Below are 16,730 nucleotides of genomic sequence, written 5' to 3' on the forward strand. Positions count from 1 at the left end.
GCACTCTGAGATTGTGGGTTCAAATCCACACTTAATTCCATCATTGCCCCAGGTACATTAGATTGTGAGCCCACCAGGACAGACAGGGAAAAATGTTTGCATAAATGAATAAATTCATGTAAACTATTCTGAACTCCCCTGGGAGGGGCCTTAGGCATCTTAGCCAATCAGGGCCGTAGACTCCTCCCTCTGTATCCCGGGCCTTAGGCTCCTTCCCATGCATTACATGATTCACTGGGGAGGAGAAGGCACATCATTTTGGACTGGTAGGACGGAATGAGCATCCCTCCTGCTCCATCTTCCTTGAAAGGTGTGTGTGTGTGTGGGGGGGGGGGGGGGGTGTCGGGGATCTCCGGTGGCAGGTGCCTTTTTTTTGGGTGGGGGAAGGGAGAAGGGGAGAGGGGAGAGGATATTTGGAGGATGGGGTGCCTGGAGTGGGAGTGGGCCTTTGGTGTCAGGAGAGAGTTGGCATCCTTCCTGCCATTTTTTTTCTTGCACAGGGGATGGGGAGGGGGTCGAATGGCAGGAGGGAATGGGCATCCCTCCTGCTAATTTTCACCAGCACGGGGAGTGGGATTCCTGCTGCCATTTTCATCAGGGGTCATCAGAAATGGCCGGAATTGACGGGGGTGGTGGCTTTTTTCTTTTTATTATGGAATAGATATTTTGCATGTGTAACTCGCGCAAAATATCTGTGACGTTTAAAAAAAATGAAAAAAAAACCTTGCTTTTTTTGTGCATAGCCAAGCAATGTTAGTGCATCAATCACTTGGTTTGCATGGGGTTTTAGCTAATTTGCATGGCCGGATCGGAAAATGGTAATTGAGGGAAAAATATGCAGTGGGCCATTTTGGGCATCGGGCCAGCAAATGCGATTGTCGCTAAAGCTGTCAAAATAGGTTTAGCGACAATTGCTGACTTTAGTGCATCTAGGCCTAAGTCCAGAATGGGCCTAACTCTTGGATTCTATGGCCTAGATTCACAAAGCAAACCGATCGTATTCTGATCGGTTTGCGACCCCTTAACGAGCAAATTTCCCTCCGGCCTGATTCACTTACCTCTCCTGCGATCCGCTTCGAATCCATGCAATCAAATAAGGAGAAAAACATGCAAATTGGACAGTGATGCGATTCATCAACCAAAAATTTAAAACTGACTGGGCTGGCCGATCAACTGAAGAAGCGACTGCTGGAGACCAGTCAAAAACGTCTTTCCGACTCTCCAGCTCCATAGAAGCCCTCCATAGATTTCCCCGAATGTCGCCCTGCTCTGCCCCGATCTGTCTCCTGCCTGCCGCCCTGCTCTGCCTCGATCGCCACCCTGCTCTGCCCCATCTCTCCTGCCTGCTCCTGCCCTTCCCCACACTGTGAGCCTGTGGTTTTAACCTGCGGGTTTAAAGCGGGTTATAACAACGGGCTCGCAGGGCTAAAACTAAAAAAAAAAGGTAAAAGTAAAAAAAAAAATAAAAAAAAAGATCACGGCTCCGATGGGCATGTGCAGACCATCTGTAGATGGTCTGCACATGCGTGGGGATCGCAGATGAGGGCATTCCATCTGCATATTTTTCTTTTCTGAATTCGTCGGACCTGCCCGGATTGGGCCCGATCGGGCAAGTTGGTGAATCTGTCCCTATATGTGGTGCCCAGATTCAGGTGCACTGCTGAGAAGTATGTGTCAATTGGTTAACAAGCTGTTAACCATCAATAATTGAATGCTAACAACCAATTACTGCTGTTAACTGGCATCAATTATTTATGTTTGTTTATTGGAATTTATTAACTGCCTTTATGAAGAGATTCACCCAAGGTAGTAAATAGCAGATATAATTCAACATAAAACTTACAATAACAATAGTAAAAATACCATACATATACATAAATACAATGAATGAGGTAAAATTAAAATCAGTAAATTGAAACTTAATAATAGGACTATCATGAAACTGTTTCAAAAATATACTTACTAACAGCACTGAAATTCAAATGGCAGCGATATAATACATACTAAAAGGAAGACATAATACTTATGAAGCATCCTAATAATCACAAATCTGAACATTCAAATAACATAGATATGATGCTAATGCTTTTCCATAATACAACATATCATAAAGTTGAGGGGTCAAATGCAGATATTAGATGGGGACAAAATGGGTGGTAGAGAATAAGTTTGGATAAACAGATGGGAGGCTAAATTCAAGGCAAATTATTTGTACAGTAAAACAATATATAAGTAAATGATTTAGTGTGTGTGCCAAGCTAGTTCTGGTGCAGAATGAGTGTACGTCAATCACCCTATGTATTAAAGATTTGGGTGAAGAACCAGGCTTTCACCTGCTTCCTGAAGTAGAGGTAGTCTGGAGTTAGGATCTGCGTGTGCATCTGGCTGCATGCTATTCTATAATACTGGGTGCCAAAATCCCCTAACGCGCAATCCAAACGGGGGCATGACCATGGGAGGGGCATGGGTGGGCCATGGGCATTCCAAAAAGTTCTGAGCAGTGTTATAGAATAATGGGTCTCCATACCCAACTTGGGTGCCAGGATTTAAAATAGGTGTCAATAGTAAGTCGGTGCCAAGTTGGGCACAGAAACCAGGGCTGAACTTTTCCAGCATCCTTTTTTAATTCACCCCCCCCCCCCCCGCCGCTTTACACACTGAGGGAAAATCGGGAGTGATATGTATCAGAGGTTCTGGGAATGCTTGCAAAGTTTCACAGCATTTCAGGGTAAGTGATCAATTTTGTGCATTTTTCTCTTTGGGGTTTAGTTATATATTTGCAGGGAAGAGAGGCTGAGAAGTTAAATCACTGCAAGAGCGGACATTTGGATGTAGACTGAACTCGTGCAGAAAATTGGTGAGGCCTTCTCCTTAAAAAGAAACCCTTTCTCCCACGCTTACCTCGGTTGCTGATTACAGCTTCTGTTTCCTCCTGTTTCCCTGCTTTGTAATAAGTGATGCCTCTTATCAGACTCTGCTGGTGAAGGGAGGGCTTGGGTTTGGCTGTTGGCTGCGATGTTCCAGTTCTGGTCTTCAGAGTTTCCTTCTTTGACTTTTCTGTCTTTGGAAACTTGTCTTTAGTGACTTTTGGCGCTGGCCTGTCAGCTAAGCTCTTCTTGGCAGGGAACTTGTTTGCTTCTTTGCTCTTTCCTCCTGCTGTGTCCTGCAACAAATGGTCACAGAATGACAGTCTGTGTGGTGTGTCATACAGCATCATTTTGGACCTGCACCTTAAGTAAGCAGCCAGCAGGAGGCCTAGAAACAATAATATATGTACTGTATTGCTAATATGCTCCTCCGTGGTATTGGCACTCTATTATTAATTCCATAGCTCTCTTTGACCTTTTACCAGCAACTTAAGTACTGTATTTTATCCAATATGCACATTCATCACAACTCTGCCTCTGTTCTGCCCACCTATGCCCCTGGAAATACCTATGTGCAAACTGCGTAAACAAAGGTGCACTCTTTCCTTGCACCTTCTTTTTACCTGCATGTACATAAGAACGTACAACTGCCAATTTTATAAAACTCCTAACTCTGCATTTGAAATAGGCTTAATGCAAAGAAAACGCTTTATAAAATTATCCCTGGTGAGAATCCTCTATAATAAAATCCTAAGCGCGCATGCACACTTAGGACGGCGTGTTTCCTGACAGTGTGCTGTGTCCCTCCGTGTCGCATTCCATTTTCGAACACAGAGGCAAGAAACACGTGGGTGACTCCCCCCTCCCACCCTCACTCACTGCCAGAGAAACCTCCATAGGCATCGGAACAGGTGGGGGGGGGGGGGGGCACAGGCGCCCCTGCCGGCATCTACTTCTCCCCCTCACCTGCTCACCTGCCTGCCGCATTTAACTTCAAAGAAAAGCACTGCGCCGAACTGCTGCTGGCCTCGCCGTCTTTTCTCCACTGTGGCCCGCCCTCTGACAACTTCCTGTTTCCGCTAGGGCTGGCCGCAGTGGACAGAAGACGCCGAGGCCAGCAACAGCGCGGCGCAGCACTTTCCTTTGAAGTTAAACACTGGGTGGGGTGGGTGGAACAGTTTTGAACTGGTTTTGCTCCTTCCTGATGAAAAGATGGGAGAAGGGGGGCTGGGGGTTGGGGGGGAGTAAAAATGGGTTTGGAGCTGGGGCTGAAAATAGGGAACATGTGAGGGAAGGAGGCTTTACTAGCACCCGTTAATGTAACGGGCTTAAACACTAGTCTATTCTATAATGGCAGTTGGGTACCTAGAAAAGGGGAGGGGATTTGATATACCCCCTTTCTGTGGTTACAATTAAAGCCATTTACATATTATGTGCAGGTAATTATTTTATACCTGGGCAATGGAGAGTGAAGCGACTTGCCCAGAGTCACACGGAGCTGCTGTGGGAATCGAACCCAGTTCCCCAGGTTGCTGTAGTAACCAATAGGCTCCTCCTCCACTACTACTGTAGATTCCATTATGGAATGTTCATGTAGCCTAGTCTCAGTGTGCCTTACATTTATGCACCAATAGTTATACCAGCTAGAGACCTGCTGTGAGGTCATGTAAATATGGCAAGGGCACACGTAACTGACAGTATTCTGTATCTCCTGGATTCTATACATGGTTCCCGAAGTTGTTCACACACACCCAGATATTCCATGGCAGTTGCCGACATTGAAAATCTTGGTTGAACACCAGCTTTGGGCAGCTGAAAATCACCCGGTATGGTTATAGTATACCGAGTGTGGTTACTCTGTTAACTGCAAATTAGTGCCAATTCGTACTACTAATAATTGGCTATAAATGGAACACCAATTAGCTCTTAATTAAATTACGTGCATAAATGGCACTTTCTATAACCTATGTATGCGATTTTGCATGCTAAGCATGAAATGGGCGTGCAAGATTATAGAAGTAGGCGGATAATGTGCCTCCAGCCCTCTTTTAGCATCAACTATAATGGTGCCATCATCTTCCACCTTCCTGGAGACTGCAAGGCCTGGTGGGGGCTCAAGGGGAGGTACAGGAGGATGGGGGGAGGGGAGAAGCTATGTCACTGGCAGGTGTATGTTTGTGTAGGGTAACCAGAATTTACTTGCGTAAAATCCAGACCCATAGAGCTGCCTCCAGGCCTGCCCAGTTCCACCCTGTTCCACCCATGCCACACCCCAGCCTCAACCTGTTCTCGTCGGTCGGTTGGGCGCCTGCGCATGCCCCCTCTTGATGCGATCTGAAGATGAAGCTTTTCAAAACCCGGACATGTCCTCTAAAAAGAGGTCATATCCTGGTATATCTGGATGTCTGGTAACCCTATGTTTGTGCATCAAGTGATGGAGGTAATTTGTAGTATTCTATTAATTACACATGTAACTGGGAGGTGCCCATGGTCCACTCATGCTCCACAAACATATATATATGCCCTGTTGCAGTCAGCTGCTATGGCACTTAGGCACTACCCTTATAGAAGAGTGCCTAATATACTTAGCTGCCTGTCTACTTATGGCACCTGCATAATAATGCGTATTTCCAGGCGCTAGTTTAAAGAATTTCCTTAGACTGAATTCTGTTTGGGGCAAGTGCGCATTGTACCTGAATACTTACCAGCAGAGCACATCACGGGCCTGATGTTCACACCAAGGGAGGCAGCCCGGCTATCTCCCATGGTCAGTAGAGGACCAGGAAATTCAATGCTGGGGCCATATCCGGCGACCGGCATTGAATTTCCAGTCTATGTTAAGCTGCATTTGCCATAGCTAGCCAAGTCGATATTCATCCACTGACTGGCTAAACCATGGCAGTCAAAGACAGATCTGCTATTTAGGCAGCTCTGTCTGGTCACTCAGCTTAGCCAATCAGCCAGTGACTAGGGGGCCATTCCTGCCTGGCTACATAGCGCTGAATATTTGGCAGTATTTAAATAAGGGGCCTGATTTTCAGTCTATTTACTGACAGCATTATCCCCGGAAATTCAATGTTGTCCATATCCAGGCTCCAGCACTGAATTTCCGGCATATTTATTTTATTTCAATCATTTCTTACCCGCTGATGAAGTACGGTATTCAGCACTTAACCCGCTATGATGAACCGCATAGATAGGACTGACTTATATGCGGTTAACTTGGCCATTTAAGTGCTGAATATTGGCACTTAACCAGCCAAGTGCTGACTCCGTCTTGGACATTTTCAGCAGTACTATCTGGTTAAGTGATCTGAGTATGCCTGGTTAGCCCTAGACAGGAGCCTCTTTTGGCTGTCTAAATCTTTAAAAATATTGGGCCCTAGCATTATACTTCTTTCATTGCCCCCACATATTGAAAGTTAAGCATCACTGTCATGTACCTGGTCTTTACTCTCTGGAACAGCAGCGGCATCCTTCTGCAGCAGTTGGTAACCAAGGTTGGAAATCTCCTTCTTAATGCTTATCATGATATCTGAATAGTTCTCATACCGCTTCATCTGATTGGTCAGATTTACAACGCTGTCTTTCATAAACTCATTCTCTCGACTCAAATTAGTTTTGATATTCTGTAGGGAGAAGGGAGAAGTGCTTCTTAGTAATTAATACTAATGTGAGCTTTCCAGTTTGAATGTCAACGAAATCTTTTAATAATAATTTTTAGTAAATTTGCTTCTTGTAAAGTTGTAAACAAAAATAATTGAAGTTACTCCTGATCTTTAACAATCTAATCTGACAACTCTTTCCCATTGTTAAAGATATGTTGGGCAGATCTATGATGATTAACAGCATAGCAGCACCCAGCTTTACTATGTAAAAGTATTAGAGACAAACCATAATAAGAGGAGCTTTGAAAAATTTAGCTTGTCTTCCAAATGCTATTGTAAGAGAGGGAGAAAAGGTTGTGCATTCACGTTTCTCTTTTTAGTGATGCACCACCCATCACAGCGAGAAATGAATAACTTTAATGGGATGCTCCACTAATATCTTATTGGCATTGCTAAACAAGGCACTAGCAAATGATGTTCTAAAATAATGGTTTCTGGCTGTCTGTGTTTACAGACATCGGCACACACATGTGAGGAGCTCCCGTTGGATTCCTTTGAAGTGAGCCTGCACAGTAATTTATCAGCAAACTGCTAAGCATAAACAATTACAGGGCACAGGCCTCGCTGAGCTGTTCAGTGTCACAGTCTTTTCTGCTGCAGCTCACAGCTCAGTGGCACAAGCAAAAAGAGGCATGGAAACAGTGGCACAGTAAGGGAGTGTGGGGAAGGGGCGGAACGCCCCAGGTGCGGTCTTCCTAAAGGCACATCGGCACCCCCGTCCTCTCCACTCCTGCCCACTCCCCACTCCTCTCCCTGCCGTGTGCATGTGCACCTTGCCTTCCCTGTACCTTTTTCACTTTTCCAGCATGAGGTTGCTGCCCGCATTGGCACTCTCTCTGATGTCACTTCCAGGACCCACGCCTAGGAAGTGACATCAAAGGGCGAGCCAAGACCAATATGGGCAGCATGCAGCTCATACCGGAGAAGATAAAAAGGCACAGGAAAAGGGAAGAGGGCGCGCACTCAGCAGGGAGGGGCGCCGCTCACCCTTACTATGCCACTGCATGGAAGGGATTGCACCTCTTGTAAGGGCCATACTTTTGCTTCTTGAAATAAAACCACAGGGTCCTTTTACTAAATATGGTAAGTTTTTGTACTAATTGCGTTTTTAATGGCTTTTAATGGTTTTTAATGGTAACACGCAGTAAGTGCAAAGGCTGAGTTTTAATTGTTGGGGGCAAGTCTCCAATAGATACATTTTTAATTGTGCATTACAATTATTCACAGCATAGATGGACTCGCTGCCTCCTTTTGAGACAGTAAGGGCCCGATTTTATATATGGTGCCTAAAAATTAGGCGCCCACTAGTGCCGTGCTAAGCGGGCTTCTATATACTGTAAGTTAGGCACACTTTATAGAATCAAGCTTAGCGCCACTTAACCAGCCTTAGGCATTGCTAGGCATCCTAACTTTTAGGCGCTTCCTATTTATGGCAGGGTTTTCTTGGCCTAAATGCGTGCACAAGTTTCAAGTTTTGAGTTTATTAGGTTCTTGATATACCGTCCATCAAATATATCTAAACGGTTTACAATAACAGAAATTATATATGAGGGTCATTTCATAAATAATGTACACTTTTTAAGAAAAATTTACAAGTCTTATTTTTTTTTTTTTAAGTATTTCTTTACAGTCCTTCAATATAGTCTCCCTGCTTTGCAATGACCAAGTCCCAACTTCAAAGCTTCATTATTCCATCCAAGACACTGTTTTGTTCAGTTGCCAAATGGCTCGGGTACCGGCGGAAGAAAGCTCTTCCAGAGATGCAAAACGATGTCCACGCATAGATTGTTTCAACTTTGGAAAAAGATCGAAGTCTGGTGGAGTCATGTATGGATATAGGGAGCATGAAGTAACACCTCCCAGCCGTATTCGCGTAGTTTTTCAATGACGAGTGGAGAGCTCCATCTTCCCCACGACCAAAAAAATTGTGATGAGCTCAATCAAAAGTCAAACAAATGATTTTTGCTTATGATCATGAAGGCCTCATCATCACAGACAAAGTTCCATGTGGAAGAAGTGTCACAGCAGTGTATTATCGTGATTACTTGCAAAAAATGCGCAGAAAAATGCACAAAACCCGACCTCAATTGCTCTTGGCTGAGCCACTCATTCTTTACGACAATGCTCGCCCGCACATAGTTAATGTCATTGAAAAACTACATGAATATGGCTGGGTGTTACCTCATGCACCCTACAGTCCAGACATGAGACCACCAGACTTTGACCTTTTTCCAAAGTTGAACCAACCTATGCGTGGACATCGTTTTGCATCTCTGGAAGAGCTTTCTTCCGCCGGTAACCGAGCCATTCAGCAACTGAACTAAAGCAGTGTCTTGGATGAAATAATGAAGCTTCCTGAACGTTAGGACTCGGTTATTGGAAAGCAGGGAGACTATATTTAAGAATTGTAAAGAAATACTTGAAAAAAAAAATAAAACATGTAACTTAAAAAAAAAAAATAAAAATAGTGTGCATTATTTATGAAATGACCCTCATAAAAAAGAAAAAAACTAAAATTAAATGGAAGGGATTATTAGTAAATTTTGGGAGTTAGATCGGAATGTTCTCGATGGTGTGTATGGCGTAACTTACCCCCCATTTTACAAAACCGCGATAGCGTTTTTAGTGCAGGTTGGCAAGCTAAATGTTCTACTCTGCTCCCGACACTCATAGGAATTCTTTGAGTGTCAGGAGCAGCGCAAAGATTTCAGCGCACCGACCTGCGCTAAAAACCGCTATCACAGTTTTGTAAAAGGGGGGATGGGCACCTACCAGTGCATAAGTCCAACACAGACACCTATATGCAAAACACTCCCAGAATCTGCCCCCCTAACTGTGCCTACTTTGCGATAGGTGCCCTGGACTAGGTACCTACCTCAAAATAGTAGGTGCCTACCAAGCTAGATGCCTAACATCAAGTGTTTCAAGTTTTTATATACCGCCTATCAAGGTTGTCTAAGCGGTTTTACAATCAGGTACTCGAGTATTTTTCCCTCTCTGTCCCGGTGGGCTCACAATCTATCTAATGTACCTGGGGCTATGGAGAACTGAGGGACTTGCGCAGGGTTTGAACCCACAATCCCAGGGTGCTGGGGCTGTAGCTCCAACCACTGCGCCACACACTCCTCCACATCCTATTAAGTGCAATTAACATCAGTTATGAGGTGCTAATTGTCCATTATCAGTACCAATTAAATATATTAAACTATTAAGGCTTCCTTCTATGAAGCCACGTTAGGCTTTTTTTATTATTGCCGGTCATGGCGGTATTAGCTCTGACACTCATAGACTTCCTAGGAGCGTCGGAGCTTTTACCTGGGGCCGGCCACTATATGTATTCTATAAACCATGCCTAACTTTAGGTAAGATTTATAGAATAGCACTAATTGGGGGTGGGTGGGGGGGGTGTCATGCTGATTTTTCTGGTGCCATATAAAGAATCTGTAAAGTTGGGCGCCCCGTATATAGAATAAGGTCAATTGCGCATACAACTTATTTAAAATATTTAGCTATTAATTGGAATTAATGGCACATGCAAATAACCTTAGGGCTAGATTCATGAATCTGCCTGTTCAGGCCCGATCCGGGCAGGTCCAATGAATTCAGGAAACCCTAATATGCAGATGGGGGCAATCGGAGGAATGCCCCCCATCTGTCTGCCCGGATCGCTCGATAGCGATCCCAGCACATGCGCAGACCATCTGTAGATGGTCTGCGCATGCGCTGGACCTCTGGGCCCAGCATAGATTTTTTTTTTCTTCTTTTTTTAAGGAGCCAAGCACTGCGGGGAAGGGTGGGAAAGTCAGGGCAGGCAGGCAGGCGTATTCGGGGCCGCAACATTTTTTATAACTTTTTAAAAACTTTTGTAGACCAGCGATCCCGTGATTTTAACCCACGGGTTAAAACCACGAGCTCGCAGTGTGGGGAAGAGCAGGAGCAGGCAGGAGAGATGGGGAAGAGTGGGGAGGCGATCGGAGCAGAGCAGGGCAGCATTCGGGGTGAGCAGGCGGGAGACATCGGGGCAGAGCAGGGTTGGCATTCGGGGATAGCAGGCAGGAGACAGATCGGGGCAGAGTAGGATGACATTCGGGGAGAGCAGGCAGGAGACAGATTAGGGGCAGAGCAGGGTAACATTCGGGGAGAGCAGGTAGGAGTCAGATCGGGGCAGAGCAGGACTTCTCTGGAGCTGGAGATTCGGAAAGACGTTGTTGACCGGTCCCCAGTAGTCGCTTCTTGGGATGATTGGCCAGCCCAGTCAGTTTGGAAAATTTGTGTTGTGAATCGCGTCCTTGCCTACTTTGCATGCGTTTCTCCTTATTTGCATGCACAGATTCGAATCGGATCGCAGGAGAGGTTAGTGAATGGGACCCGAGGGAAATCTGGTCACAAAGGGGTTACAAACGGATCGGTACATGATTGGTTTGCTTTGTGACTCTAGCCCTTAGTTACTATTCTAGAAGCTGCATGTGAAATCTCTGTTGTGCATAACATCCGGGAGTGTGGCTGTGGGAGTGGCATGGACAGGTCAGGGGTATGCTAAGCAGTTAGGCACACACGTTATAGACTACTAGGGGTTACTTGCCTGCCAACTTCTAGACACGAGCACTTACACCAGGCTTTGACATTCCCAAGGTTAAGCATGCAACTGCAAACTTACCCTTGTATTCTATAACTGCAGTTATACACAGATTAGAGGTCTGCACGGGAACGGGGATCGCGGGGATCCCGCGGGTTCCCCCCCTGGCCCACGGGACTCCCACGGGGACGCCCCCTGGCCCACGGGACTCCCACGGGGATGCCCCCCTGACCCACGGGACTCCCACGGGGACGCCCCCTTGCCCACGGGACTCCCACGGGGATGAAAACAACCTACCTAAATTCTGGCGATGCAAGCATGCAGCTTACAAGTCTGGCGTCGCGTCGGGAAATAGCCATGTTGAGCAGTGAGCTCAGCACGTACACAGATGAAAGCCTTGCTTGCTGATTGGTCCGGCGGCCCCGCCCCACCGTGCCGCCGGACCAATCAGCAAGCAAGGCTTTCATCTGTGTACGTGCTGAGCTCACTGCTCAGCATGGCTATTTCCCGACGCGGGCATTAGGCTGTTTTTTGTCATTTCGGGTGGGGGATGGCAGCGGCAGCAGCAGCCTGAAAAAGAAATCATCCTGGCCGGGTTCGGTGTCATGCTCCGGAGCTTCTACAGCCTTCCTATCTCCCTCTCCCTTCTACCTGCGGCTCTCTTCGGCAACTCAGCAGCAACGATCGACACAAGCTTCTGGCGTCGGGGCCTACCCTCTGCGAGTCCCGCTTGTTTCAACTTCCTTTTTCCACAAAGGTGGGACTCGTAGAGGGAAGGCCTCGATGTCGGCAGCTTGTCTTGATCACCGCTGCTGACGAGTTGCTTAAGAGAGCCGCGGAGCAGGGGGGTGTTGCCAGGTGCAGGTAGAAGGGAGAGGGCCAGATGCAGGACTCGTGGGTGAGGGAGGAGAAGAGAGAGGGGAGAGAAACAAAAGGAAATATTTCATACTGGGCTGGGCCGGAGTGGAGAGAGGGTGGAAAGATTCTGGCTACAGGGTGCAGTAACAAAGGAAAAGGGGGGAAAGCTGAAAATGGAGATAGTGACACAAAGAAGAGAAAGGGTAAGCAGGACCTTCTGAATAAGGATAGAGATACAGAGGGGACATGAAGAGGAGGTGAAATAGAGACATAGAAGTAATGCTGAAAAAGTGTGTGTGGGGGGGGGGAGATAAAGACATTGAAAGGGCAAATGGTGAATATGGGGTAAAGACAAGGACAGAGACAAATGAAGATTCTGAAAAAGTGGTGAGATAGGGATATAGGTGAGATGGACACAAAGAAGGGTGATGCTGGAAAATAGGTGGAATGGTAATTCTGACAGACACAGAAGGGAAATGCTGGATCAAGGAGAGATGGGGCTCAGGCTGGATGGAATGAGGAGAAATGCCTTGTTGGCCCGGAACTTCCTCTCCTACGTCAGAATTGACGTCAGGGAGCGGAATGCTGGTCAGCGCGACGCTTCTGCAGGGAAAGCTTGGGACAGCGGTGGCTTGGGGACTATTCCCCGATGGCGGTGGCAGCAAACCGAGTGGCTTGGGGGAGGGCACGGAGAAAGAAAGAAAGGGGGCAGACAGAGAGACAGAAAGAAGGGGGAACAGGGAGACAGAAAGAAAAAGTTGGGGGAGAGAATGAGGTCTGGAGGAGAGGAAACATACAGGAGGCTGAAAGAAAGGAAGAAAGATTGGATGCACAGTCAGAAGAAGAAAGTGCAACCAGAGACTCATGAAATCACCAAACAGCAAAGATAGGAAAAATGATTTTATTTTCAATTTAGTGATCAAAATGTGTCTGTTTTGAGAATTTATATCTGCTGTCTATATTTTGCACTATGGCTCCCTTTTACTAAACCGCAATATTGTTTTTTAGCGCAGGGAGCCTATGAGCATTGAGAGCAGCGCGAGGCATTCAGCGTAACTCCCTGTGCTAAAACCTACTATTGTGGTTTAGTAAAAAGGGAGGGGGTGTATTTGTCTATTTTTGTATTTTGTTACCGAGGTGACATTGCATAGAGTCATCTGCCTTGGGAAATGTATATGGCAGATATCTTTGTTTTGTGTTCAAAAGAAAAGGAAATGCATTTCTGGTTTTATTTCTACAGTGTTAAGTACTTGTTGGCCCTTGCTGTGACTGGTGGGGATCCCCAAGCACCGCCAGCAGAGGACCTCCTCTAGAGATGGTCAGAACTCCCCTCCACCAAGCGCAGCAGTCGCTGGCAGCATCCATGAGCCACTGAGGTGCCAGCATCTGTGACTCAGGGACGCTACTGCTGCCTGCCAAGCTTGGCAAAAGGGACCCCAGGCCAACTGCAAAGGAAGTCCTCAGCTGACAGTTTGTGGGTTCTCATCAGCTGAGTATTTATATTTTATATTTACATTAGAGGTTCTGGTAGAAACCCATTTACAAAGTATGTATTCTTCCCAATTAATATTTCCAAATTAATAGTCTCTTTGCTTATTTGTAAATGGGTCTCTACCAGAGCCTTTAATTCAGTAGCATAATTAAATAAAATAACTATTTCTGAAGTTTATAGGGAAGGATGGTGACGGAGGGGATTCCTCGCGGGGACGGGTGGTGACGGAGGGGATTCCTCGCGGGGACGGGTGGGGACGGAGGGGATTCCTCGCGGGGACGGGTGGGGACGGAGGGATTCCTCACGGGGACGGGTGGGGACGGAGGGATTCCTCACGGGGACGGGTGGGGATGGGTGGGATTTTGGCGGGGACGGGTGGGGACGGGTGGGATTTCTGTCCCCGCGCAACTCTCTAACACAGATCGGTCAATAAAGAATCTGCATTCAGCATTATTATTTTTTAATATACCGCCTATCAAGGTTTATCTAAGCGGTTTTACAATCAGGTACTCAAGTATTTTCCCTATCTGTCCCAGTGGGCTCACAATCTATTTAACGTACCTGGGGCTATGGAGGACTGAGTGACTTGCCCAGGGTCACAAGGAGCAGTGTGGGGTTTGAACCCACAACCCCAGGGTGCTGAAGCTATAGATCCAACCACTGCATGCATCATCCTGGCGTCTAAATTGGCACCATTTATAGAATCTATCCCTAACTGCTTAATATGCTTTTGAAAAAGGACCCCCTATGCATTATAGAACAGCAAAAGCTGAAGGAGAATACTGCATTTCTCCCCTGACCTCATTGACTACATATTGCTCTCCCGTCCTGAGCAACTTTGGACTTCCTTCAACAGCCAAAGTGGACATTTAGCATCATTTCACAACAATGACTCCCCCCTCTTCCACCCCAGGTGAGGCGTATCCTCAAGACAGAGCTGCTGTTGCAGCACTATGAGGTTGTGAGAACAAATTTTCAGCATCAAACGCAAAATCCCACAAATCACAATACAATAAGTGATCTCTTGAGAGGAAAAGGATCTCAGAAACCTGCTTGATTATCAGGAACTAGTCTTTACGCCCGTTATTAACGGGTGCTAGAATATATGTGTGTGTCTGTCTTTCTTTCTTACTGTCTCTCTCTCTCTCTCTTTGCTCGGCTGTCCACCACCATCCCTTGCCTGCTCCCCCTGTCCAGCAGTAGCCCTTCTCCCTTCTTTTTCCCTCCCCCCTGTCCAGCAGCACCCCTTACCTGATCCGCCTGTCCAGTAGTACCCCTTCTCATTTCCCTGCTCCCCCTGTCCAGCATCCGCTAGCCCGGCCAGCCTCGGGGCTTTTGCTAGACCAGCCCACCTCGCATTATTGAAGTGAGCTGGCCTAGCAAATGCCCCACAGCTGCTGTGTTTGCTGGTCCGGGGGTGAGGAGAGGCATCCCGGCAGCAGCAGTGCAGGAGTCAAACCACCACCGCCGCTCAAATCTCTCCACGTGACGCAAGCCGTCGCAATCTGCCCCATGCGCCGCAAATCAAATTCGGCACGGAGGCACACAGCACGGTGGCAAGAAACACAAAACCCAAAGCACACATGCGCGCTTAGGGTTTAATTATAAAGGATAAACTTTAACCAAGGCTTACAAGGTTCCACGTTTCTATCATCCTACAAAAAACCTCAATCCTATTATATTTTTTTATTCTGTTTTTTTTTTGGGGGGGGGGTAATTAACTTCATGCAAAATACTCTAAGGTAAGGTCCTGCACTAGCACATAACCGATCTCTTTTTAGACTTGTAATTCATCAAGTCGCTAGGATTCAAACAAAGGAAAGAGGGGACAATTGCACAAAGTTTTGAAAATGTCTCTCCCTAGAATTAAAAATGCCTCCTTGGGAATGCCTCTTAATAATGCTGCTAAAACTGTGCACTCTGCAAACCCTGAATACAATTTTTTGCCAGTCTGAGGGCAGTCAGTCTCAGACAGGCCAATTTACCTGGGTACCTGCTCTCTAATATGTGTGCGGGGAAAAAGCTCAATCCATCTGGCTCGTAACAAAAGTCATTAAAAAGCACGAGTTAATTTGGTTGATATGTTCTTGTTGTCAAACTGTCTGCTCAAGCTTTGTTCAGCTTACAATATTTCGTCCTATGATTGATTCATAAATAGTTACATGATTGCAGCCAAGGAGAAGTTAAGGAAGGAAGTAAAAATAAATTAGCTGTTTTTCCTGGCCAGTGCCCTGTCTATTGTGCTTCTCTGAATGCACAATAATTGGCTTTTCCAGGTGCAGAATGTGTATGCTGCCCATACCATTATTGTACCAAGAATGTTCTTAAGCCGTTTGATACTGTTTCCCTCTTTCCAACCCAAACATAACACAAGTCAACAAGGAAATGCAGATTAATATTAGAATTATTTATTTATCTACAACTCACTGACTTGGCCCAAATTTCCACATCTGCAGTTTCTTGGCCAGTCATGGCATGAAATTTGTGTTGCTGTTGTTTAGGAAACAAGAGCACAAGGTTCTCTTACCTCCTCCAGAGAGTTCATCTGGGACATCACTTTGTTGATATAGGCATGGACCTTCATTAAATCCATACTGTATAGTGTTCCTTCCAACAGGTCAACCATTGACTGCAGCTATAAAGTCAAAATACACCAGAACTGATTACTGTACATTTACCGAAGACAAGTCAAGACACGAAAAGCAGGAAGTAGGCAAGCAACATACAAGTACATTGAGGGAACACAATGGGCTGTGGCAGAATTTATCCTGGCTTACCATTGCTGTCTCTTCCAGCAGTGATGAATATCCATACACCGGTTGAAATGATATGAATGGGGTTCTAGTGTAGGAAAAACCGCGATATTGGAAAGGACCATGCCATGCTTTGAAAGAAAAAAACAAAAAAAAAACCCAAAATGCAATGGCCTGAGAATGGCTCTTGTTGCTTTAAGACAGCAACATGGAAATTTGACATTTAATGCCAAGGATTCTCAGAACAGAGGCCTTCTGTTCTAAAAAGGCTTCAGTCCAAGGGATTCCCCTCCGTTCTCACATCTTTTGATTCCCAGACTTGTGACTGACAGCAAACATCCTCGTAGAAACCACACACTACACATTCCTGACCTTTAGTCCTCTGCCAGAAGTCTGGGGTTAAAATCTCCCAGTTGCTTCCATCTTCCCGCCCAGGAACCAGATAGGAGATGACCAAAGAGCACAGAACATAAGGCACATGCTGAAATACTGATCAGCCTTATCATTGTTTATACT

The 16,730-nt window shown here is 46.1% G+C and overlaps 1 protein-coding gene across 1 annotated transcript in view; it reads right to left on the minus strand.

The window, feature by feature from the left end:
• OLFML2A (olfactomedin like 2A) overlaps positions 1-16,730 on the minus strand; it is a 151,820-nt gene that overhangs the window by 32,274 nt on the left and 102,816 nt on the right. Inside the window, exons 3-5 of the mRNA XM_033961270.1 lie at positions 15,989-16,096; positions 6,311-6,496; positions 2,902-3,163 (exon numbers count right to left, since the gene is read on the minus strand). Of these exons, the coding sequence (XP_033817161.1) occupies positions 2,902-3,163; positions 6,311-6,496; positions 15,989-16,096 (556 nt within the window). The remainder of the gene's footprint in view (positions 1-2,901; positions 3,164-6,310; positions 6,497-15,988; positions 16,097-16,730) is intronic.

The sequence above is a fragment of the Geotrypetes seraphini genome, chromosome 10 (assembly GCF_902459505.1).
Source record: "Geotrypetes seraphini chromosome 10, aGeoSer1.1, whole genome shotgun sequence".
Taxonomy (NCBI): domain Eukaryota; kingdom Metazoa; phylum Chordata; class Amphibia; order Gymnophiona; family Dermophiidae; genus Geotrypetes; species Geotrypetes seraphini.